This window comes from Heterodontus francisci, chromosome 16 (genome assembly GCF_036365525.1).
Source record: "Heterodontus francisci isolate sHetFra1 chromosome 16, sHetFra1.hap1, whole genome shotgun sequence".
NCBI classification, from domain to species: Eukaryota; Metazoa; Chordata; class Chondrichthyes; order Heterodontiformes; family Heterodontidae; genus Heterodontus; species Heterodontus francisci.
In genome coordinates this window covers 80,731,269-80,755,016 of record NC_090386.1, presented here as the reverse complement: position 1 = coordinate 80,755,016, position 23,748 = coordinate 80,731,269, and the positions used below count along the sequence as shown (strand labels likewise).

The 23,748-nt window shown below is 42.2% G+C and overlaps 1 protein-coding gene across 2 annotated transcripts; it reads left to right on the top strand.

Annotated features, from left to right (window-relative positions):
- The first annotated feature begins 386 nt into the window (after positions 1-386).
- On the top strand, positions 387-22,845 carry adrm1 (ADRM1 26S proteasome ubiquitin receptor). Of its 2 annotated transcripts, none has more exons than XM_068048440.1 (9): positions 387-752; positions 10,891-11,007; positions 16,074-16,200; positions 17,572-17,658; positions 18,534-18,618; positions 19,015-19,340; positions 20,847-21,004; positions 22,056-22,158; positions 22,573-22,845. In XM_068048440.1, exons 1-9 carry the CDS (start codon positions 540-542, stop codon positions 22,698-22,700), a joined length of 1,344 nt encoding a protein of 447 aa, XP_067904541.1. In that variant the 5' UTR covers positions 387-539; the 3' UTR covers positions 22,701-22,845. The 2 variants fall into 2 exon arrangements, with proteins under 2 accessions (XP_067904541.1, XP_067904540.1); XM_068048439.1 differs by having other exon boundaries at positions 20,844-21,004.
- Positions 22,846-23,748: the final 903 nt, after the last annotated feature.

Genomic DNA, 23,748 nt, shown 5'->3' with positions numbered 1-23,748 from the left:
TGTAACTCTATGCTTTGCTGTTGATGAGTTGCAATAAAACTGAGGTCTGATACCACATGGCAAACAAGATTTCATATGTTTTGCATCAACGCAAGGTCGAAAGTACTTGGCACTGGAACAGGACTGGTTATGAAAAACTGGCATTAAAAAGAAAAACAGCTGGACTTAGATAGGTTAGAGGTGCAGTACCGCTCTGGAGCTATAGGAGGCAGCAAACAGCGGCCAATGACACAGCACTTCCCCTCATTTGCAGCTCAACCTAACCTGTCAAAGGAAGTCTTATGGCGTCATCGATTGACAGCTACATGAGCCATTCACAAGCTAAAATCTGCCAGGCGCTTTACGTCAGGGCAGGAAGGAGCCAATGAGCATAACGGAGGGGGCGGGAATTTCGATGATTAGCGATTAGGTTGTGGAGACAGCAGTGGCAGTTAGATGGTGAAGGGTTGTAGGCTTCAGTTTAATTTGATTTTTTTTTTAATCTATATATTTTTTTAAAAGTTTGTCGTTAAATAAAAGCTGGTGATTACTGCTCCACGATGTCTGCCTCAGGAGCGCTGTTCCCCAGCCTGGTGGCCGGGAGCCGAGGCTCCTCCAGTAAGTACCTGGTAGAGTTCCGAGCCGGCAAGATGTCCCTGAAAGGATCGACCGTAACGCCGGACAAGCGCAAGGGACAGGTGTACATCCAGCAGACAGACGACTCTCTCATTCACTTCTGCTGGAAGGACCGCACCGCCGGCACTGTGGAGGATGTAAGGAGCCCTTTAAATAACCGCAGCTTTGGGGAGTAGTGGGGGGAGGGTGTATTGGGGGTTTATATGGCATGGAGCTGGAGGAGTTATAGGGTGGATGGGGGTGGTTTAAATGGGGATTGTGTGGGGTGAGGATGGATGGATGGATGGGTGGGGTGGGGGGCTACATGGAGTGTTTGAGGTAGGACTAACAGGGGATGGTGGTTTGTGGAGTAGGGATGGGGGAGGTTATGGAGCAGGTATAGGGCTTTTTATGGGGTGGTATGGAGTTAGTATGGGGGTTTTATGGGGTGCAGTGGAGTAGGCATGGGGGTTTTATGGGGTGAAGATGGGGCTACATGAGGTATTAGTTGTGTGAGCTGGGGTAGGAGTTGTGATCAATGCTGCCTTTAAGCTGTGCAGTTGCGCAGCAACCTGAAAGTTCCTGTGCACAGTTTGACCCCTTTATGTTACTGCGAAGTGTGGCCATGCAAAAAATAAGTCCCACGCACTACAGAAACAGTTAGAGGGTATGTTGGTTGTGAGTGGTGGCATTGCAAAGCTTACGGCCACTGTCCTTGTTTTTACTACTAAGGGAAGATTGCCAATTTAGCTGAGTACAAAAAAAGATAGTCATGGTACAGGGTGTCCCCTCAGCTTTAGTTTTGATACTTTTTCTGTAGCTGATAAATTCATTGAGAAATGCTGCTGACCAGTGGGCTAGAGTGTAAATATACCATGTAGTGCAGTATTAAGATATGTAGGCCAGAAGGTCTTGGTATCTGAGTTGAACAGCTGTTGGGAATATTGAGCTGGCCAGGCAGCATCTGTGGAGGGAGGAACAGAATTTATGTTTTAGGTCCATAACGTTCTGTTAAAAGAATATCTGCCTGAAATGTTACTCTGTCCACAGATGCTGCCTGACCCGCTGAGTATTTCCAGCATCCTCTGTTTTGTTTTAAATTCCCAGCATTTGCAGTATTTTACTTTTGAACTGGCTGGTTAGCTGAGATAACACTGAGTTGCTGCAATTCCAGGTTAAAGAAGGGAAAAGTCAGCCACAATTTCCACTTTCCTCAAAGAAGAAAGGTCGGGCAAACAAATCCAGAGCTCCCTGGATGACAAAAGAGGTAGAGATTAAGATAAAGAAGAAAAAGTGTGCTTATGACAGATGCCAGGTTGAAAATAATATTGAGAACCAGGCTGAAGATAGAAGGTCCAGAGGGGAAGTGAACGAGTAAATAAGAGAAGCAAAGAGAAAGTATGAAAAGAGACTGGCAACTAACATTAAAGGGAATCCCAAAGTTTTCTGTAGACATATAAATAGTAAAAGGGTAGTGAAAGGAGGAGTGGGGCCGATTAGGGACCAGAAAGGGGATTTACGCATGGACGCAGAGGGCATACCTGAGGTATTAAATGAATACTTTGCATCTGTCTTTACCAAGGAAGAACATGCAACCCAGGCAATCGTGAAAGAGGAGGTAATTCAGACACTAGAAGGGTTTAAGATTGATAGAGGACATATTGGATAGGCTGACTTTACTCACAGTAGATAAAGCACCAGCACTGGATGAGATGCATCCAAGGATACTGAGGGAAGTGAGGGTGGAAATCGTGGAGGTACTGACCATAATTTTTCAGTTTTTCTTTAGAATTGGGGTGGTGCCAGAGGACTGGAGAATTTGAAACATTACACCCTTGTTCGAAAGGTGTAAAGATAAGCCCAGCAACTACAGGCCTGTCAGTTTAACTTTGGTGGGGAAACTTCTAGAAAGAAAAATTCGGGACAAAATTAATAGTCACATGGGCAAATGCGGGACAATTAAAGAAAGCCAACATGGATTTCTTAAGGGAAAGTCATGTTTAACTTGCTGGAGTTTTTTGAGGAGGTAACAGAGGATTGAGGGCAATGCTGTTGATGTTATGGTCGAGGCAGGTGGACTGTCTTTTCTAGTTCCACTTCTCCACAGATCACAACGTCTATTTAAATGTTTACCTGGTTACCGATACAGCCGATTATATACTCTTTTATCCCTGAACAAAATACACCAAGCAGGTTTCTTCAATAAACAACAAAATTATCAGTTTATTACAAAACAAGACTTACCAGTAATGAAGCAAAGCATTAACACACCAATTAAAATATGAAACTTCCCCTTTTAAAAATTCCCCAACTACACTCACACAGACACTGGAAAAAATACATTCACTCTGCAGATGTCTGTTACAAAAAAAAGACTAGAAAACTACTTTGGCCAATACTTGCTAATTCTTGACGAAAAAAGATATGGAAGGAAGTCAGTTGTCCCTTGTTTGGTCTGGCATCCGGGTCGGCAGAAACAGGTCACTCGGATCATCTGAGGCAGTCTGTTCTGGAGATGTCTAGAATATTCCTAGTAGGCTTTCTAGGAGAAATGTGACATCAAGGTTTTTCTGCCAGCGCACACTTGAATTGCAGGGTTTTTTTTCAACTCCTTAGGAGCTATACGGCACCAGGGATTTTTTGCTCTTCCACGCTGAATCTTGGCAGGATTTCTTCAGAAAGGTAGAGAAGGAGGTGAACTGGGTGAATTCTTTCTCCTTGGCAGGCAAACACCAGCTGCCTTCAAGCAGTTCACACCACAACTAAAACTGAAAACAATGTTCAAAGCCCAAACGGTGAGTCGCCCTCCTAACCTCCATAAACCTTGACATGTGGCTTCCTTGTAACCATTATTTTTCCAGGTCAACAAGGGTTCTGCTGTTTTGTGCCCAAACCACAGGTGACCTCCAGCACAGGTGGCTTTTAAACAACATCGTGACCTGTCGGCGAACTTGGGTTTTAAAAAAAAAAGCACATCCATGGAATTATTTTCAGTTTTTAACACCAGTCTTAAAAAAATTACATTTTTTTTTTAAAAATGGAAGCACTTTCGTAACAATGTGGTGTACATGGACTTTCAAAAGGCGTTTGATACAGTAGCACACAAGGCAAGGTTATAGTTCATGGAATAAAAGGGACAGAAGCAACATGGATATGGAATTGGCTGAGTGACAGGAAATAAAGAGTAGTGGTTAATGGATGTTTTTTGGGCTGGAGGAAGATTTGTATTGTGGTTCCCCAGGGGTCAGTGTTGGGACCCTTTTCCCGATGTATATTAATGACCTAAACCTTGGTGTACAGGGCACAATTTTAAAGTTTGCAGATGATACGAAACTTGGAAGCATTGTGAACTGAAGAGGATAGTGTAGAACTTCAAATGGACATAGACAAGTTGGTGGAATGGGCAGACAGTTGGCAGATGAAGTTCAATGCAGAGAAATGTGAAATGATACATTTTGTTAGGAAGAACATGGAGAGAAAATATTAAAAAAAAGTACAATTCTAAAAGGTGCAGGAGCAGAGGGACCTGGGTGTATATGTGCATAAGCCATTGAAGGTGGCAGGACAGGTTGAGAGAGTATTTAATAAAGCATACAGTATCCTGGGCTTTATTAATAGAGGCATTGAGTACAAGAGCAAGTTAATTTTTAGATTAGAGATACAGCACTGAAGCAGGCCCTTTGGCCCACCGAGTCTGTGCCAACCATCAACCACCCATTTATACTAATCCTACACTAATTCCATATTCCTACCACTTCCCCACCTGTCCCTATATTTCCCTACCACCTACCTATACCAGGGGCAATTTATAATGGCCAATTTGCCTATCAACCTGCAAGTCTTTTTGGCATGTGGGAGGAAACCGGAGCACCTGGAGGAAACCCACGCAGACTCTGGGAGAACTTGCAAACTCCACACAGGCAGTACCCAGAATTGAACCCGGGTCGCTGGAGCTGTGAGACTGCGGTGCTAACCACTGCGCCGCCCTCAATGTTGAACTTGTATAAGACACTGGTTCAGCCTCAGCAGGAGTATTGTGTCCAGTTCTTTAGGAACACTTTAGCAGCACTTTAGGAAAGACGTGAGGGCATTGGAGAAAGTACAGAAAAGATTCACGAGAATGGTTCGAGGGATGAGGAACTTCAGTTATGAAGATAGACTGGAGAAGTTAGGACTGTGTCTCTTGGAGAAGAGAAGTCTGAGAGGTGATTTAGAGGTATTCAAAATTGAGGGGTCTGGACAGAGTAGATAAGGGGAAACTATTCCCACTCATGAAAGGGCACAGATTTAAAGTAATTGGTAAGAGAAGCAAAAGTGACATGAAAAGCTTTTACACAGTGAGTGGATAAGGTCTGGAATGCACTGCCTGAAGGTGTGGTGGGGGTAGGTTCAATTGAAGCATTCAAAAGGGAATTAAACTGTTAAATGAAAAGGAAGAATGCAGGGTTACGGGGAGAAGGCGGGGGAATGGAACTGAGTGAATTGCTCTTTCGGAGATCAAGTGCAGACACGATAGGCTGAATGATCAGAGGCTGGGAATTCCGCGGCGAGTAACTCACCTCCTGTCTTCCCATGCCTGTCCACCATCTACAAGGCACAAGTCAGGAGTGAGATGAAATATTTTCCACTTGCCTGGATGGTTGCAGCTCCAACAACACTCAAGAGGCTTGACACCATCCAGAACAAAGTTGCTCGCTTGATTGGCACCCCATCCACCACCTTCAACATTCACTCTCTCCACCACCGATGCACAGTGGCAGCACCTTCCGAACCTGCGACATCAACCACCTAGATGGACAAGGGCAGTAGATGCATGGGAACGCCACCACCTGCAAGTTCCCCTCCAAGCCACACACCACCCTGACTTGGAACTATATCGCCATTCTTTCACTGTGTCACTGGGTCAGAATCCTGGAACTCCCTTCCTAACAGCAGTGTTGGTGTATCTACTCCACATGGACTGCAGCGGTTTAAGAAGACAGCTCACCATCACCTTCTCAAGGCAATTGGGGATGGGCAATAAATGCTGGCCTAGCCAGCGACACCCACATCCCATAACAAAAAATGGCCACATTCTGCACTGTAACAATTCTGTGATTCTGATTGGCATCCAGTGATGACCCCTGTTGTAAAGTACACTTATTTGAACTTCGGATGAGGACAGAAATTGCAACTTCACATTTGAATTGCCTAAAACCGTTCATTGTCATGGGTGACACATGGAAAATGTCCATTTGGGTGAGGTTGTGGATTCCACTAGTGCCTGTGAAATTGTATCCCAACATCGAGTCATAGCGAGATACAGCACTGAAACAGGTGCTTCGGCCCACTGAGTCTGTGCTGACCATCAACCATCCATTTATACTAATCCTACATTAATCCCATTTCCCTCTCACATCCCCACCTTCCCTCAATTTTCCTACCACCTACCTACACTAGGGGCAATTTACAATGACCAATTTACCTATCAACCCGCAAGTCTTTGGCATGTGGGAGGAAACTGGAGCACCCGTAAGAAACCCACGCAGGTCACAGGGAGAACTTGCAAACTCCGCACAGGCAGTACCCAGAACCAAACCTGGGTCGCTGGAGCTGTGAGGCTGCAGTGCTAACCACTGCTAACATGTTCAATACCTTCAGGAAAAGAAGGTGAATAATTAGATAAAATTAATAATTATGATCTCCAGATCATAAGTTACTAAAGATTCTAGATTTTGGTATGGCTAACTTTTAACAGGATGAGACAACAGCAAACGGGTCAAAACTGTTCAGTTAAAACTGCAGGAGAACAGTGAGCGGTGTTCATAAAAGAATTTAGCTTAATACAGGACACTTAAATACCCTTAAGGGGAAGAACTCTACTTGCCAAGTAAAACAAGGTCGACAAAAGAAGTGAGAGATAACATAAAACTAAAGGAAAGAACATGCAAAGGGGCAAAGAATAGTGTAGATTCAGGGGAGAGATGTAAAGAACAGGAAGACAAAAAAAAAAGCTACAAAAAGGAATGTCAAAGAAACTGGAGGGATATTGAGATTAACACCAGGTTTAGCCAATTATATTTTTTAAAAAAACAGGGTCGGTAAGGGTAATTTGGGCCCTTTTAAAAATAGGTGTGACCAGTATTGCAAATTAAAATAATGAACTGGCAAACATGTTGAACAAATACAGTAGAGGAAGAGGAGTATAATACCTAATATTCCAAGGAAATTAATAACAAATCAAGGACTGAAACCACTAAAGTTAACCTAAGCAGATGTTTTAGCCATAATTTTCCAAAGTTCTTTCTATTCAGGAATTGTCCCTTTTTAGAGTGGGATAATTGCAATAGTAACTCCATTATTTAAGAAAGGTGAGAGGGAAACCAGGACATTATAGACATGTTGGTCTAACATCTGTTGTCGGGAAGTTATTGGAATCTATAAGGAGAGAATGACTGCACACTTGGAGAAATTTGAATTGATTAGGGAGAGCCAACGTAAGTTTGCAAAAGGTAGGTCATGTCTGATGGACCTAATTGAATTTGTTGAAATAACTAAGGCAGTAGACAGGAATGTCTAGTTTATATGGACTTCCAGAACGCACTAAAACTTAAGGAATAGAAAGCAAATTACTGGTTAGAAGATGGGTTAGGTGGTAGAAGGCAGAGAGTAGGGATAATGGCTGTGTATTCAAATTAGAAGGAAGGTGAGTTGTGGTGTCACACACAGTATGTGCTGGGGACTCAACTTTTCACTATCTTTATAAATGACCTTTGATAATGCAGAGGACTGTATATCCAAGTTTGCTGATGACACAAAGATTGGTATAGTAAGTAGTGTAGAAGGGAGTATCAAATTGCAAAGAGACATTACTGGCAGATGGACTTCAAGACAGGTAAGTGTGAGGTCATCCATTTTTCGATCAAAAAAGAATAGGTCGTGTTTTTTAAATGATTGAAAAGCAAGGAACAGTGAAGGTCCAGAGAGATTTTGGGATCCACATACACAGATCACTAACATGTAGTAGTCAGGTATAAAAGAAATCAAAAAGGCTAATGAAAGGTTAGTCTTTATAACTAGAGGGCTAGAACAGAAAGAGAAGGAAGTGTTTATACAGCTATACAAAGCCCTAGCCAGACCACATCTGAACTATTATGTACATTTCTGGGCACCATACCTTAGAATATATTGGCCTGAAAAGAGGTTGAGCATAGAGTCATCAAAATGTTACCATGGTCCTAAGGGTTAAATTATGAAATGGGACTGCTGCATCCAGTCGTGAATGGTGGTGAACAATTAAACAACTGACAGGAGGAGGAGGCTCCACAAACATCCCCATCCTCAATGGAGGAGCCCAGCACATCAGTGCAAAAGAGAAGACTGAAGCATTTGCATCCATCTTCAGCCAGAAGTGCCGAGTGGATGATCCATCTCTGCCTCCTCCTGAGGTCACCAGAATTTCGGATGCCAGTCTTCAGCCAATCTAATTCACTTCATGTGTTATCAAGAAATGGCTGAAGACACGGATACTGCAGAGGCTGTGGGCCCTGACAACATTCCGGCAATAGCACTAAAGACCTGTGCTCCAGAACTAGCTGCGCCCCTAGCCAAGCCGTCCCAGTACAGCTACAACACTGGCATCTGCGCAGCAATGTGGAAAACTGCTCTGGCATCTCCTGTGCACAAAAAGCAGGACAAGTCCAACCTGGCCAATTACCGCCCTATCAGTCTACTCCCGATCATCAGCAGAGTGATGGAAGGGGTCATCGACAGTGCTATCGAGCGGCATTGCTCTGCAATAATCTGTTCACTCAGTCTGGGTTCCGCCAGGGCCACTCAGCTCCAGATCTCATTACAGCCTTGCTCCAAACATTGACAAAAGAGCTGAACTCAAGAGGTGAGGTGAGAGTGACTGCTGTTGACATCAAGGCAGCATTTGACAGTGTGGCATCAAGGAGCCCTAGCAAAATGAGTCAATGGGAATCGGGGTTGGAGTCATACCTAACAATTAGGAAGATGGTTGTGGTTGTTGGTCGATCAGCTCAGTCCCAGGACATCACTACAGGAGTTCCTTAGTGTAGTATCCAAGGCAGTTCAGATGCTTCATCAATGACCTTCTCTCCGTCATAAGGTCAGAGGTGGGGATGCTCGCTAATCGTGCAATGTACAGCACCATTCACGTCTCCTCAGATACTGAAGCAGCCATGTTCATGTGCAGCAAGACATGGACAACATTCAGCCTTTGGCTGATTAGTGGCAAGTAACATTCGTGCTATGGAAGTGCCAGTCAATGACCATCTCAAACAAGAGAGAATCTGACCACCTCCTTGTGACATTCAATGACATTATCATCGCTGAATCCTGCAATATCAACATCCTGGGGTCATCATTGACCAGAAACTTAAATGGACCAGCCATAGAAGTACTGTGGCTACAAGAGCAGGTCAGAGGTTAAGAATTCTGTGGCAGGTATCTCACCATCTGTCTCCCCAATGCCTGTCCACCATCTACAAGGCACAAGTCAGGAGTGTGTTGGAATACTCTCCACTTTTGTGGATGAGTGTGGCTGCAACAACACTCGAAGCTCGACACTATCCAGGACAAATCAGCCCGCTTGATTGGCACCCCATCCACCACCTTCAACGTTCACTTCTCCATCACCGACGCACAGTGGTAGCAGTATGTACCATCTACAAGATGCACTGCAGCAACTCACCAAGGCTACTTCGACAGCACCTTGCAAACCTACGACCTCTACCACCTAGAAGGACAAAGGCAGCAGATGCATGGGAGCACCACCACCTGCAAGTTCCCCTCCAAGCCACACACCATCCTGCCTTGGAAATGTATTGCCGTTCCTTCACTGTCACTGGATCAAAATTCTGGAACTCCCTTCCTAACAATATGTGGGTGTACCTACACCTCAAGGACTGAAGCGGTTCAAGAAGGCAGCACAGCACCATCTTCTCGAGGGCAATTAGGGATGGGCAATAAATGCTGGCCTAGCCAGCGACACCCAGATCCCCCAAATGAATAAAAAAAAACTAGGCTTGAATTCCCTGGAATATAGAAGGTGAAGGAATGATTTGAAGATTTTGAAAGGAATTGACAGGGCAGCTAAAGATATACTCTTTCCATTGGTGGTGGCATCTAGGGTAAGAGGACATAACCTTAAAATCAGAGCCAGACCATTCAGGGAGAAGTTAGGAAACTCGTCTTCGTGCACCAAGTAGAAGTAGTTTGGACCACTCTACCACAAAAAGCAGTGGATGCTACTTCAATAATTTAAAGATTGATAGATTTTGCTAGCCAAAGGTCTAAAGGGATATAGGGTTAAGGCAGCCAGATTGAGTTAGGATATGGATCAATGATGATCTCATTGAATGATGGAACAGACTTGAGGAGCTGAATGGTCTACTCCTGTTCCTATAAGATAATGATCCAGAAATTGGTTGAAAAAACAGACTTTAGAATTTAAGTTTACATTCAAGTACTTCTAAAATAGAAACAAAAAATGCTGGAAATACTCAGTAGGTCTGGCAGCATCTGTGGAGAGAGAAGCAGAGTTAATGTTTCAGGTCAGTGACCTTTCATCCGACTTCTAAAACCTGGATGGGTGACAACTCAACTGTTGTCTGTTAGTAGGGCCCATTACTGTCACAGTTGTGGCTTGAAGAGCTTTATAAGGTTTTTGCTGTGGATGGCTCTGAAGCATTGTGGCATAAAATTTGCATCTTTGCTAATACATTTGGTGATTCTGATCCTCTTCTAACACTATCTCTCCATACCAACACCCCTAAACCTCCCCCTGGAACTATCTGTTTCTCTGACGATGGGCAATTGTGCAACCCTCCCTTCCTCTGCCTCACCAGTGGCGCTGTGCTTTGGGCTGTCTAAGTCCCATGCTCTGAATTCCCTAGTTAAATCCCTCTGACCACCTCTCTTTGCTCCTTCAAAGCGCTCTTGAAAATCCTTTCTGTTGACCAAAGTTTTGATCACCCCCATTAAATATGTCCCTTGTCTTGGAGTCTGATTTTTGTCTGATTACACCTCTGAGATGGTGTAGTATGTAAAAGCAATATATAAATGCAAGTTGTTTATAAATATAAAGCTGTGATTCTGTAGACTTGATTAGAGTCTGATATGCTCTGGTTGTTCCAAGTTTAAAGTTCTAAATTTGCTAGTATGATGCTTTCTTGTGAAAATGTTTTTTTTTTAAAAAGCAAAACAAAATGTACAGAAAAATGTTTTGTGGAGTAAAAATAAACTGAATTTTTTTTTTTACTTGATAATGGAGTAGTTGTGCTGTTTCTACAGGACCTGATCATTTTTCCCGATGACTGTGAATTTAAGCGAGTGGCCCAATGTACTACTGGACGAGTATTTGTGCTGAAATTCAAGGCAGGATCCAAACGTCTCTTCTTCTGGATGCAGGTAAAGGTTAAAAGATGCAGTCTTTAAAATAAATTTCACTTCACCGTACATTCAATTCTTTTAGGTAACTTTTTGAATGTAACTATGCAACTACAACTGGAAATGATTGGCTTGCTTTTTCATTTACTGTTGACGTTTCTCACCTCAGCTGCTTGGCTTTTCCAAAATGCTAGGCCAGGGATTTTCAAACCAATGTACAGAAACTTCACTAATCATCCTATAATTGGGCACATTGTATGATTGTTTAGACTGATAGATTGTTTAAATCAGTTTACTAATTCCAAATTTTAGTAGCCTCAGAGGAACCGGCTATGTTAAACACATTCTATTTTAGTCAGGTCAGGCAGCATCAGTGGAGAGAGAAGCAGAGTTAATGATTCAGGTCTGTGACCTTTCATCAGAACTGGCAAAGGTTAGAAAATAATTAGGTTTTAAGCAAGTGAAAGGGGTGGGGAGGGGGGGTGGTTGGTGGGGAAGAGAACAAAAGGGAAGGCTTGTGATAGGGTAGAGGGCAGGAGAGATAAAATATCAAAGCTGTCCTGAGACCAAGGCAAAGTGTGTGCTAATGCTTGTGGTGAAAAACAAAGCATTAGTGCAGAGAGAGTGTTTATAGCAGAATAATGAGCTGCTCTGTGTACATGAAAAACAGGCACGTTGTTTTTAAAAAAAAAAAAGAAATATAAATAAAAAGGCCAGTCATGCTCTGAAGTTATTGAACTCAATGTTCAGTCTGCAAGTTTGTAGAGTGCCTAATTGAAAGATCAGGTGCTGCTTCTCGAGCTTGGTTTGATGTTCACTGGAACACTGTAACAGGCCAAAGACATGTTGGCATGAGAGCAGTGGGGGCTGTTGAAATGTCAAGTGACTGGAAGCTCGGGATCATGCTTTCGAACTGAGCGGAGGTGTTCCGCAAAGCGGTCACCCAATCTGCGTTTGGTCTCCCCAATATAGAGTTGACTGCATTGTGAGCAACGAATACAGTATACTAAACTGAAGGAAGTACAAGTAAATCGCTGCTTCACCTGGAAGGAGTGTTTGGGGCCTTGGATGGTGAGGAGAGAGGAGGTACAAGGGCAGGTGTTACACCACCTGCGATTGGATGGGAAGGGGACAAGCTGTCAGGGGTGATGGAGGAGTGAACCAGGATGTCACGGAGGGAATGCTGCCTTCAGAATGCTTACGGGAGGGGAAGGGCAGATGTGTTTGGTGGTGGCATCATGCTGGAGGTGGAAGAAATGGTGGAGGATGATCCTTTGGATGTGGAGGCTGGTGGGGTGGAAAGTGAGGACAGGGAAACCCTGTCATGGTTCTGGGAGGGAGGGGAAGGGATGAGAGCAGTACTGTGGGAAATGGGTTGGACACAGTTGAGGGCCCTGTCAACCACAGTGGGTGGGGGTGGGGGGGGGGTGGTGGGGAGGAGGAATTCCTCGGCTGAGGGAAAAGGAAGACATGTCAGAAGCTCTGTTGCATCATCAGAACAGATGCGTCAGAGATGGAGAAACTGGGAGAATGGGATGGATTCCTTACAGGAAACAGGGTGTAAAGAAGTGTAGTCAAGGTAGCTTTGGGAGTCGGTGGGCTTATAATGAATATTAGTGGACAGTCTATCCTCAGACGGAGACAGTGAAGTCGAGGAAGGGAAGAGTCAGAAATAGACCATGTAAAAGTGAGAGATGGGTGGAAATTAGAAGCAAAGTTGATCGAAGTTTTACAGTTCGGGACGGGAGTGGGAAACGGCACCCATACAGTCATAAATATATTGAAAAAATAGATGAGGGAGGAGGCCTGAGTAGGACTGGAACAAGGAATTTTCAACATCCCACAAAAAGACAGGCATAACTAGGACCCATGTGGGTACCTATAGCAACACCTTTTATTTTGAATTAAGTGAGTGGAGTTGAAGGAGAAGTTGTTCAATATAAGAACAAGTTCAGCCAGGCGGAGGAGGGTGGTAGTGGATGGGGACTGGTTGGGCCTCACTTCAAGGAAGAAGTGGCGAGCCCTTGGACTGTCTGGTGAGGGATGGAGGTATAGAGGGATTGGATGTCCATAGTGAAAAGGAGGCAGTTAGGGCCAGGAAACTGGTAATTGTCAAAATGACGTAGGGCGTCGGAAGAGTCACTGATGTAGGTGGGAAGAGACTTGACCAGGAGAGAAAAAATAGTCAAGATAGGAAGAATTACCCTTGGAGGGCAAGATATCTCAAAAATTTGAGCAACAGGTGAAGCTAGCCGTTTTATACTGCTACTATGCAGTAGCAAGACGTGGTATTTTCCACTAACCGGATGCTGCCGTCAAGCCAATAAGACATTCTGTCGACCGCATAAATGAGTAATGTACATGAACTCCAGTGCCGCTGCGATGCCCGGGACATTGGCTGTACGTCCCAACGACTGGCTGGTCGTATCAAACAGCACAGCCCTTGGGTTGTTCGCAATAGGAAGAGTGCTCACATTCTCAACCAGCCCATACTTGCAAAACTCAACACAATGTCTAACATTAGATGTGATTCAGCGATTGGACAGCATATACTGAACAATCCTGAGTGTGCTAAGAATTGTATTACCAATCTAAGCTTCAGTTGGGCTCGCAGTGTGGCTCACTTAAGCTTGCTAGAAGCTCCATATATTCATACACAGGCGTTGCACCTTTTTTGAATTAAACAAAAGCATGGGGGACAATAGTTCCCTGGTGCATTCTCCATGGCAACGCCTCGAACAGTCTGAGTTGACTTGCCAACCATTCAGCGTCCTTTTCTCATGCAGTATAAGTTGTTGCTCCCTTTGAAGTTTAGCGTTCTTGCGTCTGTTATGAATGCAAGACAAAAAGCTTTGATAGCATGTCTTTTATCAGCAATACTCATTCTATCTTGGTCTTCTTTGGCCTCCTTATCTCGAGAGACAATGGGTAAGCGCCTGGAGGTGGTCAGTGGTGTGTGGAGCAGCGCCTGGAGTGGCTATAAAGGTCAATTCTAGAGTGACAGGCTCTTCCACAGGTGCTGCAGAAAAATTTGTTTGTCGGGGCTGTTACACAGTTGTACAATGTGTCTTTGGGGATCCTGCCATCTTCCATGCGGCTCACATGGCCAAGCCATCTCAAGCGCCGCCGACTCAGTAGTGTGTATAAGCTGGGGATGTTGGCCGCCTCGAGGACTTCTGTGTTGGAGATACGGTCCTGCCACCTGATGCCAAGTATTCTCCGGAGGCAGCGAAGATGGAATGAATTGAGACGTCGCTCTTGGCTGACATGCGTTGTCCAGGCCTCGCTGCCATAGAGCAAGGTACTGAGGACACAGGCTTGATACACTCGGACTTTTGTGTTCCGTGTCAGTGCGCCATTTTCCCACACTCTCTTGACCAGTCTGGACATAGCAGTCTTTCCCATGTGCTTGTTGATTTCTGTATCTGGAGACAGGTTACTGGTGATAGTTGAGCCTAGGTAGGTGAACTCTTGAACCACTTCCAGAGCGTGGTCGCCAATATTGATGGATGGAGCATTTCTGGCATCCTGCCCCATGATGTTCGTTTTCTTGAGGCTGATGGTTAGGCCAAATTCATTGCAGGCAGCCGCAAACCTGTCGATGAGACTCTGCAGTCACTCTTCAGTGTGAGATGTTAAAGCAGCATCGTCAGCAAAGAGGAGTTCCCTGATGAGGACTTTCCGTACTTTGGACTTCGCTCTTGGACGGGCAAGGTTGAACAACCTGCCCCCTGATCTTGTGTGGAGGAAAATTCCTTCTTCAGAGGACTTGAACGCATGTGAAAGCAGCAGGGAGAAGAAAATCCCAAAAAGTGTGGGTGCAAGAACACAGCCCTGTGTTCATTCTATCTTGGTACCTAAACTTCATAAGCACAACTGCATGGAAGATTAACCAGTCAGTTTGAAATTGCTTGCATTTTTCTACCCAGATTGGTGAACAAAGTAAAAAGGGTCTGCCTAGCACATTTGTATTCTGTTACAAAACAAAAATGCACTTGGCTGTGGGTTGACACATTTGGTTAGCATACTGTCCTTCCATTTGGGGGCATATGTTTCAATCCATCCCAGAGCAATGGGATCAGAATTTTCTATGCTTATTACAAGGGTCTTCAATTTCAGCCTAGTTCCTAGCACGGGCATGTTCAGTATCCATAAATTGTCTGTCTTATTCAGAAATGCCACTGTTCTCAGGAACATACAAATCTGTGCTATTGGAGTCATTAGTGTTCTGATATTAAGGAGCACTATTAGAGCTGTGCTTTACTTTGGGGAGGTGTCCGTTTTATTTGTCTTCATGGAGCTTCAGGACACTTGTGAAGTTTAGATCCATGTACAATTAATATGCAAAAGCAAAATATGCTGATGCTGGAAATCAAATAAAAACAGGAAATGCTGGAAATACTAGGGTCAGGCAACGTCTGTGCAGTTGAATATTCCAACATGTTCTGTTTTTGGTACAATTAATATGCACATCTCTCGCACTGCTAATCAGATGTAGGATTTATTCACCAGTAAGATAATGCTTAATAAACAGCACTTTCTAAGCCTCTGCATTCAAAATTCAAACAGAACAAACCATTGAAAGAAAGCGGCAACTAGGACTGAGTAGTCTGGTGTTCCAGCATTAGATTGTTGAGGTTTAGACTGCATATGGCACGTGAGCTACAGTTTGAAAATCCCTGCTACCCCTATTTACGAAAGGCCAATGCTGACACTGTGTACTAAAGTGTTAATTGTTCAGTTTTCTCCCCTTGTAGATATTATAATTTTTTGTTCTGTTATTAATTAGGTGTTGGTTGTAGTTGAACAAACCTGGATGTTATTGAATGAGCATCATTAAAATTGTCAAATCATTACATTTTTTAATGAGAGCATTTGTAGTTTTGGAGTAAAATACCGTCAGTTGAGCGTCTGAACTGGTGCTTCCCTGGACACAGGTACATTTCTTCGATAGAAAATGTTAATTGAAATTCATATTTTTGTAAATCCTTATCTTTTCCTGTTGCAGATCTCCCAAGACATCATACACTGTGGGCAATAATTTTATACTAGTTTGTGACCTTTAACAGTTGTGTTTAAATCTTCAGGAGCCCAAATCTGATAAAGATGAAGAGTTCTGTCGCAAAGTGAATGAATATCTGAACAACCCACCAATGCCTGGTGCTTTGGGTGGTGGTGGCAGCAGTGGGGGTCATGAGCTAGCCGCACTTGGAGGTATCCCATTAGTTCATTAGAGTTTGAACCCAGTGTAACCATTGTAACATTCCATTAATGTATGAAAACTTCTAACAGTATTTTTTATTCTAGTTTGACATGATCTGTAATAATCACCGCTGTGTAGAAGAAATATGTTTTTCTTTCTCACCAATTGTTTACCCTTTGCCAAAGCACTTGAAGGTCTTGACTCCTTCCTGGGATTTACTGAACAGATCGCCTTCAGTACCTCACTGAAGTAGCAATCATTTAAGTGTGTGCCTTGGCAACAAACATTAGCAAGATGTTTGGCTGTTGGGATGGGTAAGGCTTGCTGCTGATCCATTTGTGTCTTCGGCCAGCACACTTTTAGCACGGGTTGCATATAGTTGGGGATCCTAACCAAATTTTCCCTTCTCTTACGGATGGACACCGAGGTGAATTTTAATATCTATTCCAATACTGTGGCCGAGATCAGCTAATTTATCACGGAATTTCTAAGCTTATGTGGCTCAGTTGCTTGCTTGACAATCTGGGTCATTAAGGGGTCCAAAATGTTTTTCTGATATATTTCAAGATATTTTTTATACTGTGTTTTTCTTGCCACTAATTATATATTGTTTAATGTGAATTGTAGAATGCAATACTAAGAAAAGTCAGGAAGTAATAACTAGTTCCTGTAGTTTGTTTGCATCCATTTGGATTTTTTCTTTTAATTTTAGCAGAGCAGTGTTGTGCTGCTTATGCCAGGTTTTAAATTGAGTTTATGTAGCTTTCATATTCTGAAAAGTGACTTTTATTTCCTTTGGGGAGAGGTGCTCTGTCAAGACTGTTATTCCCCATTCCAAACACCCTTGGGTTAGTTTTTCTTCTGACACCCACTTTAACTTTTTATGTTTATTTTAAATTTGTGCCCTCTTGTTACCATCTCACAGACCAGTAGGAGCAGTCTATCACTAGTTACTTTATAAATCATCATATTCACGAAGACCTCTATAAAGTCCCCTGTAATGTTTTCAGCTGTTTGGAAGAAAGCCCTAACTTCTTGAGTCTCTCTTCAAAACTGTTGAGGAATTTTGATTGAGTGTGAACTATTGTGAATTTAAGCTGCAACCTTTCTATTGCTGTTATATCTTTCCCTTAATGTATTGTTGAAAACGGTACGCCATCCCAAATTTATAACTTTACATTTTCCCCCATTTGAATTGCAATTGCCATCCGTCTGCCCACCCTTCTAGCCAACCCCACTCTTCTGCAATCTTTCACATTCTTCATAATTTAGTGTCATCAGCAAATTTTGATATTTTACCTAAGTCTAAATCATTTTGTGTAGTAAATAAGAGGAGCCGAACACAGACTCCTCTGATTATCATTCATCTCTTTTTATTCTAGGAGAAAGTGGATTGCAAAGTCTTTTGGGTAACATGAGTCATAACCAGCTGATGCAGCTGATGGGAGCAACCGGTTTAGGTGGACTTGGTAAATATTAACCATATTTTATAAATAAATTAACTTGTAACGAACAGCAACCTATACAAAACCTTTCCTTCTAACCTTGCTGGATGGAAAAAATGTATTTTCGATGCGACTGGTAGAATTCCACACATAACTGGACAAAGCAGCTGAGAGGGAGGCATGGTGCTTTTGGCACAGCAGGGGGACATTGGCTATCTGGTCAACTGGTTTATTTCTAACTTCAGATAAGTGACTTTTTCCCCACAGCCCCATCTGTAGTAAAATGTGCAGGTAATTCGTTAAGCAATTTGAGTTCTTTGTCTCCGGGTAATTCTGCCTTGAGGATAAATATTTATAAATGAGTGCAGAGTAAGTGGAAAAGGAAGAAATATGCTCTGTTAAAATAGTTTTAATCTCCAAGAAGCCAATTGGTGGTGTCAGTATTTTGAGCAACACAAAAATATTAAAAATACTATATGTGCAAATGTTTAGAGCCCATCTTCCATATATGTAATGCATCTTAGTTTTACAGGTACTCCACAAAATAATTTTTTCAAGTACAGTATAATGTTCAGTGTGATATAGTTAAAGAAAACTAATAGTCTTGGTTTTGCTTTATTGAAAAAAATTGCATCCCTGCTCCCAAGTTATTTATTTTCAGTTAGATAAATTAAGAGCATTGATTTGTAACTCTTACAGTGACATGCAATGAAATTTTTCATTTTATTCAGTGAGTAAAGCTTCTGCTCTGCCCTGAAAATCATGCACACCAAGGAAATCTTATCTTTTAATAGGCATTTCGTAAAATCTGCATTGTAGCGTACACACTGCTCATTTAATGAATGTAAATACTAATAGCTGTAGTGCTACAACCCCTTGATGTCATTTTTCTTTCTCAGGTAGCCTGGGTGCTCTGGCAGGGCCAGCAGGTCTTGCTGGCTTACTTGGCAGTGGAGGTCCTTCGACTGCTAGTAATTCTTCAGGGTAAGAAGAAATCCATTGGAATATGAATGTAGTGTTGAGAATACGGATAATTTACTTGTATAATAATCATGAATATCAAGGATTGCATGCCTCAATTTATCTGCATTAAATTTCCATTTTTGAGTTTGTGGTTTATTCATAGTCTATTAACAGATGCATTTCAGTAACAATAGATTTTTGGCAAAATATATTGCTGCAATTTTCACCATGAAAAGCAAACAATGAAGAATCTTTCTCTTGTTTGAAAATAAAGCTTGTACCTGTGTGGTGATGTAATCAATCATTTAGGTGTTGGTGTAGTTAAAGATTGTTGGTCAAAACTAGACCAGACCGTCTTCAGTTTGGCAAATTTAAGTCAATAAACTTTTCTCTAATGGTGCTTTTATTTGCGTTTAGATCACGCAGCCAGTCTGCAGCCATTACCCCATCCTCCACAACCTCAGCAGTTCGCATGACTTCAGTGCCTTCTGTTGCTGCAGCAACAACACCAGTACCAGCCCCCACTGTAGCATCAACGGCAGTGCCAGCAACAGCAGCGGCAGCAGCAGCTCTAACAACACCAGCAGCATCAAGCACAGGCTCTACATCTGCATCTGGATCTCCGTCTGTTACAGCATCTGGGTCTGCAACAAGCCCAACTCAGCCCATTCAGCTGCGTGACTTGCAGAGCATCTTGGCCAGCATGACTGTTCCTGCTGCAGCAGAAGGGACAGGACAGCAGGGTAAGGATCTAGTTCTGAAGATATTTAAAGCAGGTGGAAAAACAGCCTTTGGAGGATTTCAGTCATGTATTTGTAATTGGCTTAGTACGTATGCCTTCAGATAGTAATTTAAAATGGTCACAATAAGTAAATTTTGCAGGCCACTTGGGACCATCATTTGTGGGGCCACAGAATCATAGAATGATAAAGCATCGGAGTAGGCCATCATACATGGGTCAGCTCTTTGGTAGGGCTGTCCAACAAGTCCCACTCTCCTGCACTTTCCCCATAGCCCTGCAAATTTTTTCATTCAACTATTTATTCAACTCCTTCTTGAAAGTTACTATTGAATCTGTTTCCACCACACTTTTAGGCCGTTCCAGATCAGAGCGACTTATTTTGTTTAAAACTTATTTTCTGATGTTGCCTCTTTTTTTTTTCTCCCAGTCACCTTAAATCATCCCATCTGGTTACTGATCCTTCTACCACTGGAAACAGTTTTACATTTACTTTATTAAAACTGTTCATGACGTTGAACAACACTGCTATCAAATTTCCTTAACCTTCTCCACATAACTGAAGTCCCTATCACTAATACCATTCTAGTAAATCTCTTCTGCATCCTCCTAAAGTGTGCTTCCTAGAGTTGAACACAATACTCCATCTGAGGCCTAACCAGTGTTTCATAAAAGTTTAGCATAAGTTCCTTGCTTTTGTACTCTATTAATAAAGCCAAGGACCCAGTGTGCTTTTTTTAAATTGCCTTTTAACAGAGTCTTTTTGTGACCATCATTATTTTTATACACAATGTACCTTAAAACATATTTGTTTAGTGCACAGCAGTTTTCGGTGTGGGGATGGAGGGGGAGGTGATAGCCCTTACTCTGCCTCCCAAAAAGCTTCTATAACCTATCAAGTAGTTATGCTTTTGTGTGATTAAATATGGATGTGCTCAAGTCCTTTTCGAGATGGAATTTGGTAGTGATATGCCCTGAGCAACTCTGCTCATCTGGATCTCGCTACCTTGATTTCTGGAGGGAGGAGTTTCCCAGACTTAGGCAGTTTTTATCCTCCGTTATGGCTGTCTGGCTTTGAGAGAGTTGCTATTACCAGAGGGTGAGTTGCAGAAGATCATGCCATCTAGTGTATGGTGGCCAAACTTTCAAAGCAGAACAGTTGGGAAAAGAAAACTGTATCTGACAGTGGCAAGTGTTCAACCCCTTTTTAACCTTGCAGCTCCTTGAAAGGTGACAACAAAATGGTTTTCTGCTGTCAGCTCTGCAGATATCAGGTTTTTTATGTTCATAGTAGGAGATCTATGTATTTATACTTCAGCTCAGCCCCAGCAATTTTCTAAGTGCTTCTATGGCACTTGAAAGTCTTTGCCTTTTATCCTTCTACCCAAAAGTTTGTAAACACGGAATTGCAGAGGACATTCTTGGCTCTGTGGATGGGGGAGCATGATAGACAGATATTTTTAAACTGCATCAGAAATAATTACGCATTTTTAACTTTTTTTTTTAGCAGTGGATTTATCCAGTGTGTTGACACCAGAGATCATGGCTCCTATTCTGGCAAATTCAGAGGTTCAAGAACGGTTATTACCATACCTTCCAACAGGAGAGTCACTGCCACAGCCTGCAGAAGAAATTCAGAATACATTAACATCTCCTCAGTTTCAGCAAGTGTGTATTTTCTTTGACCTGTTCAAACCTATTCAAATTTTAATTTTTCTACAGTAAATTGTCCAGAATGGCAAAATAGATTTGAACTTTTTAAAGGCCTTCAATCCAAATTGTGCAATACTAAACATATAGTAGTAAAGCTAGACATGTAGCCTTACTGAATCCATTTTTAAAATGCCTACTGTTTTTTGCTGCCACTGCCTGTGGTGTAAATCTAGTCAAAAATTCCCAAAATAGATCTATTGAGTGTAAAGCGGATGTGGGCATGTTGCCTTCAGACAATGTGATGATTTGAGGGTGCAGTACTGTCGGGTCTGTTCTAATTACTGGAGTTGATTTAATGCCCAATAGTTCATAACACATTGGGGATGGACTTTGTATACCTACGGGTACTAGTCTGATTTCTTAACTGGGGTAGACAGTGCATTGGTAGGTTCTTATAATATCTAGTAGTCAAGTTTCACTAGTTTACTAGAAGACTGGGTTTTCCTGAAACTTGAGGCTGGATCACCTGAATATTTACCTAATATAATATGCTGCAATGACTGAGGTGACAATGAAGACCACACATATACGTTAGCAGGGCATACCAAAGGTATAATATACAAAGTTGGTTCCAAGAAACTGAAGTGGATCTCTAATTGAGCAATAAATGTTTTTCTAGAGCCATTATATGCAAAGCACATATTCAGTTTCTATCATCGTCTTCAACAAAATAAGCTTTCTAAATAAAATAAAAATTACCAATGTGCTCATACAAGCTACAGGAGAAGAACGAAGCTGACTTAATATAATAGAGCTGGAATTTTCATGTTTAATGAAATAGAAAAAAATCCAAAAACTGGGCAAATTAAATTTAATCAAATATCTTTGTTTTTTTATTTTAAAATATTTCCCACTGCAGGAAGTGCATTGTAATATCTGCATGTATGGAAATTAACTTCAGAATACCCTTGCCAATCCTTGAGGGCTTTTATTTCAAATAAATATTATGCAGATACTAAAATGGACCATAAAACTGTACATTTTTTTGAAATTAATTTCTGTGTAGGCCATGAGCATGTTCAGTGCGGCACTGGCTTCAGGACAGTTGGGGCCATTAATGAGCCAATTTGGTTTGCCTGCAGAGGCTGTGGAAGCAGCTGGAAAAGGGGGTAAGTGCCTTTTTCATATTCTATAACTAGGTCCACAGTCACTTTTATATTGCAGCCTGAGTTTTGGGAGAGCACATCATCAGAGAATAGTACCTGTGTGTAATGACATCATGATGTGTGCTAACTGGCCCCAGGAAGACCCTCCGCTCTGGGAAAACCCAGCAAAAAGAGCATCTCTTCGGTTTATTTTGATGTTGCTGTATGAGGGCCTGCAAATGGAAGTCAGTGGCTGCAGGTAAAAGCAGTTTGAGATGAAATTGCCTTGTGCCACCGTTGCTTGTTTTAATGTTCTGGCTGTAACTTGAATATAGACTAAAATGACTTGAGTTTCTGTACTAGTCTGTGTCTCTGCTTTGAATTCAGAGGAAAATAAGGCCTGTGTATTCTTCCCCTTCACCCCCACTCCTTTTGCAGATGTGGAAGGATTTGCAAAAGCCATGCAACAGAATTCTGCATCCTCAAAGACAAAAGTCGATGAAAAAGAAGACGACAGTGAATCAAAGGACAAAAAGGATGAAGAGGAGGATATGAGTTTGGACTGAAAACTATTCACACATTTTTCTTTCAACCATTTATAATGTTGAATAATGGATAGTGCACTCAGTTTAAAGATTAGTGAAATTGAACATTTGCCTTCTATTAACCCTGAAAACTAAGCAATATTAAAGGTTCATTTTAGAGCAAGAACATATTGTGCATGTCTGTTATTTCCAATCTTAAAGCTTTGAACTAGTTTGTAATTATGATCTGAACAGAACAATAAGTAGTTTTCTATGCAGGAGATTCATAAAACCATACAACACAGAAGGTGTCTTTGCCTTCTGTTTGTTCAAGAACACAAGAAATAGGAGCAGTAGACCATATGGCCCATCAAGCTTGCTCTGACAATCAGTACAATCATGGCTGATCTTGGGCTTTAATTCCACTTTCTTGCCTGCTCCCCATATCCCTTGATGCCCTGCGAGACCAAAATCTATCCCAGCTTTAAATGTATTCAATGATGCAACATCGACAGCCCTCTGAGGTAGAGAAATCCAAAGATTCACAACCCTTTGAGTGTAGTAATTTCTTCCTATCTCAGTCGTGAATGATCGACTCCTCTTCCTGAGACTGTTCTAGATTCCCTGACCAGTGGGAATAATCTCTCAGCTTCTACCCTATCAAGCCCTTTCAGAATCTTGTATGTCTCAATTAGATCACCTCATTCTTCTGAACTTCAGAGAATATAGGCCTAATTTACTCAGCCTCTCATCATAGGACAACCCTCTCAATCCCAGGGACCAATTTAGTAAATCTTTGCTGCACTGCCTCCAGTGCAAGGATATCCTTTCATAAATGTGGAGACCAAAACTGCACACTATTCCAGGTGTGGTCTCACCAAAGCCCTGTACAATTTTAGTAAGACTTCTTTATTCCTGTACTCCAGTACCCTTGCAATAAAGGCCAACATGCCATTTGCTGCACCTGCATGTTAACTTTGTGCGTTCCTTGTACGAGTACCCAATAGTGTCTCTGAATATCAACAGAACAGTTTCACACCTTATTTTTTAAAAAAATGTTGCTTTTCTATTTTTAAGACCAAAGTGAACA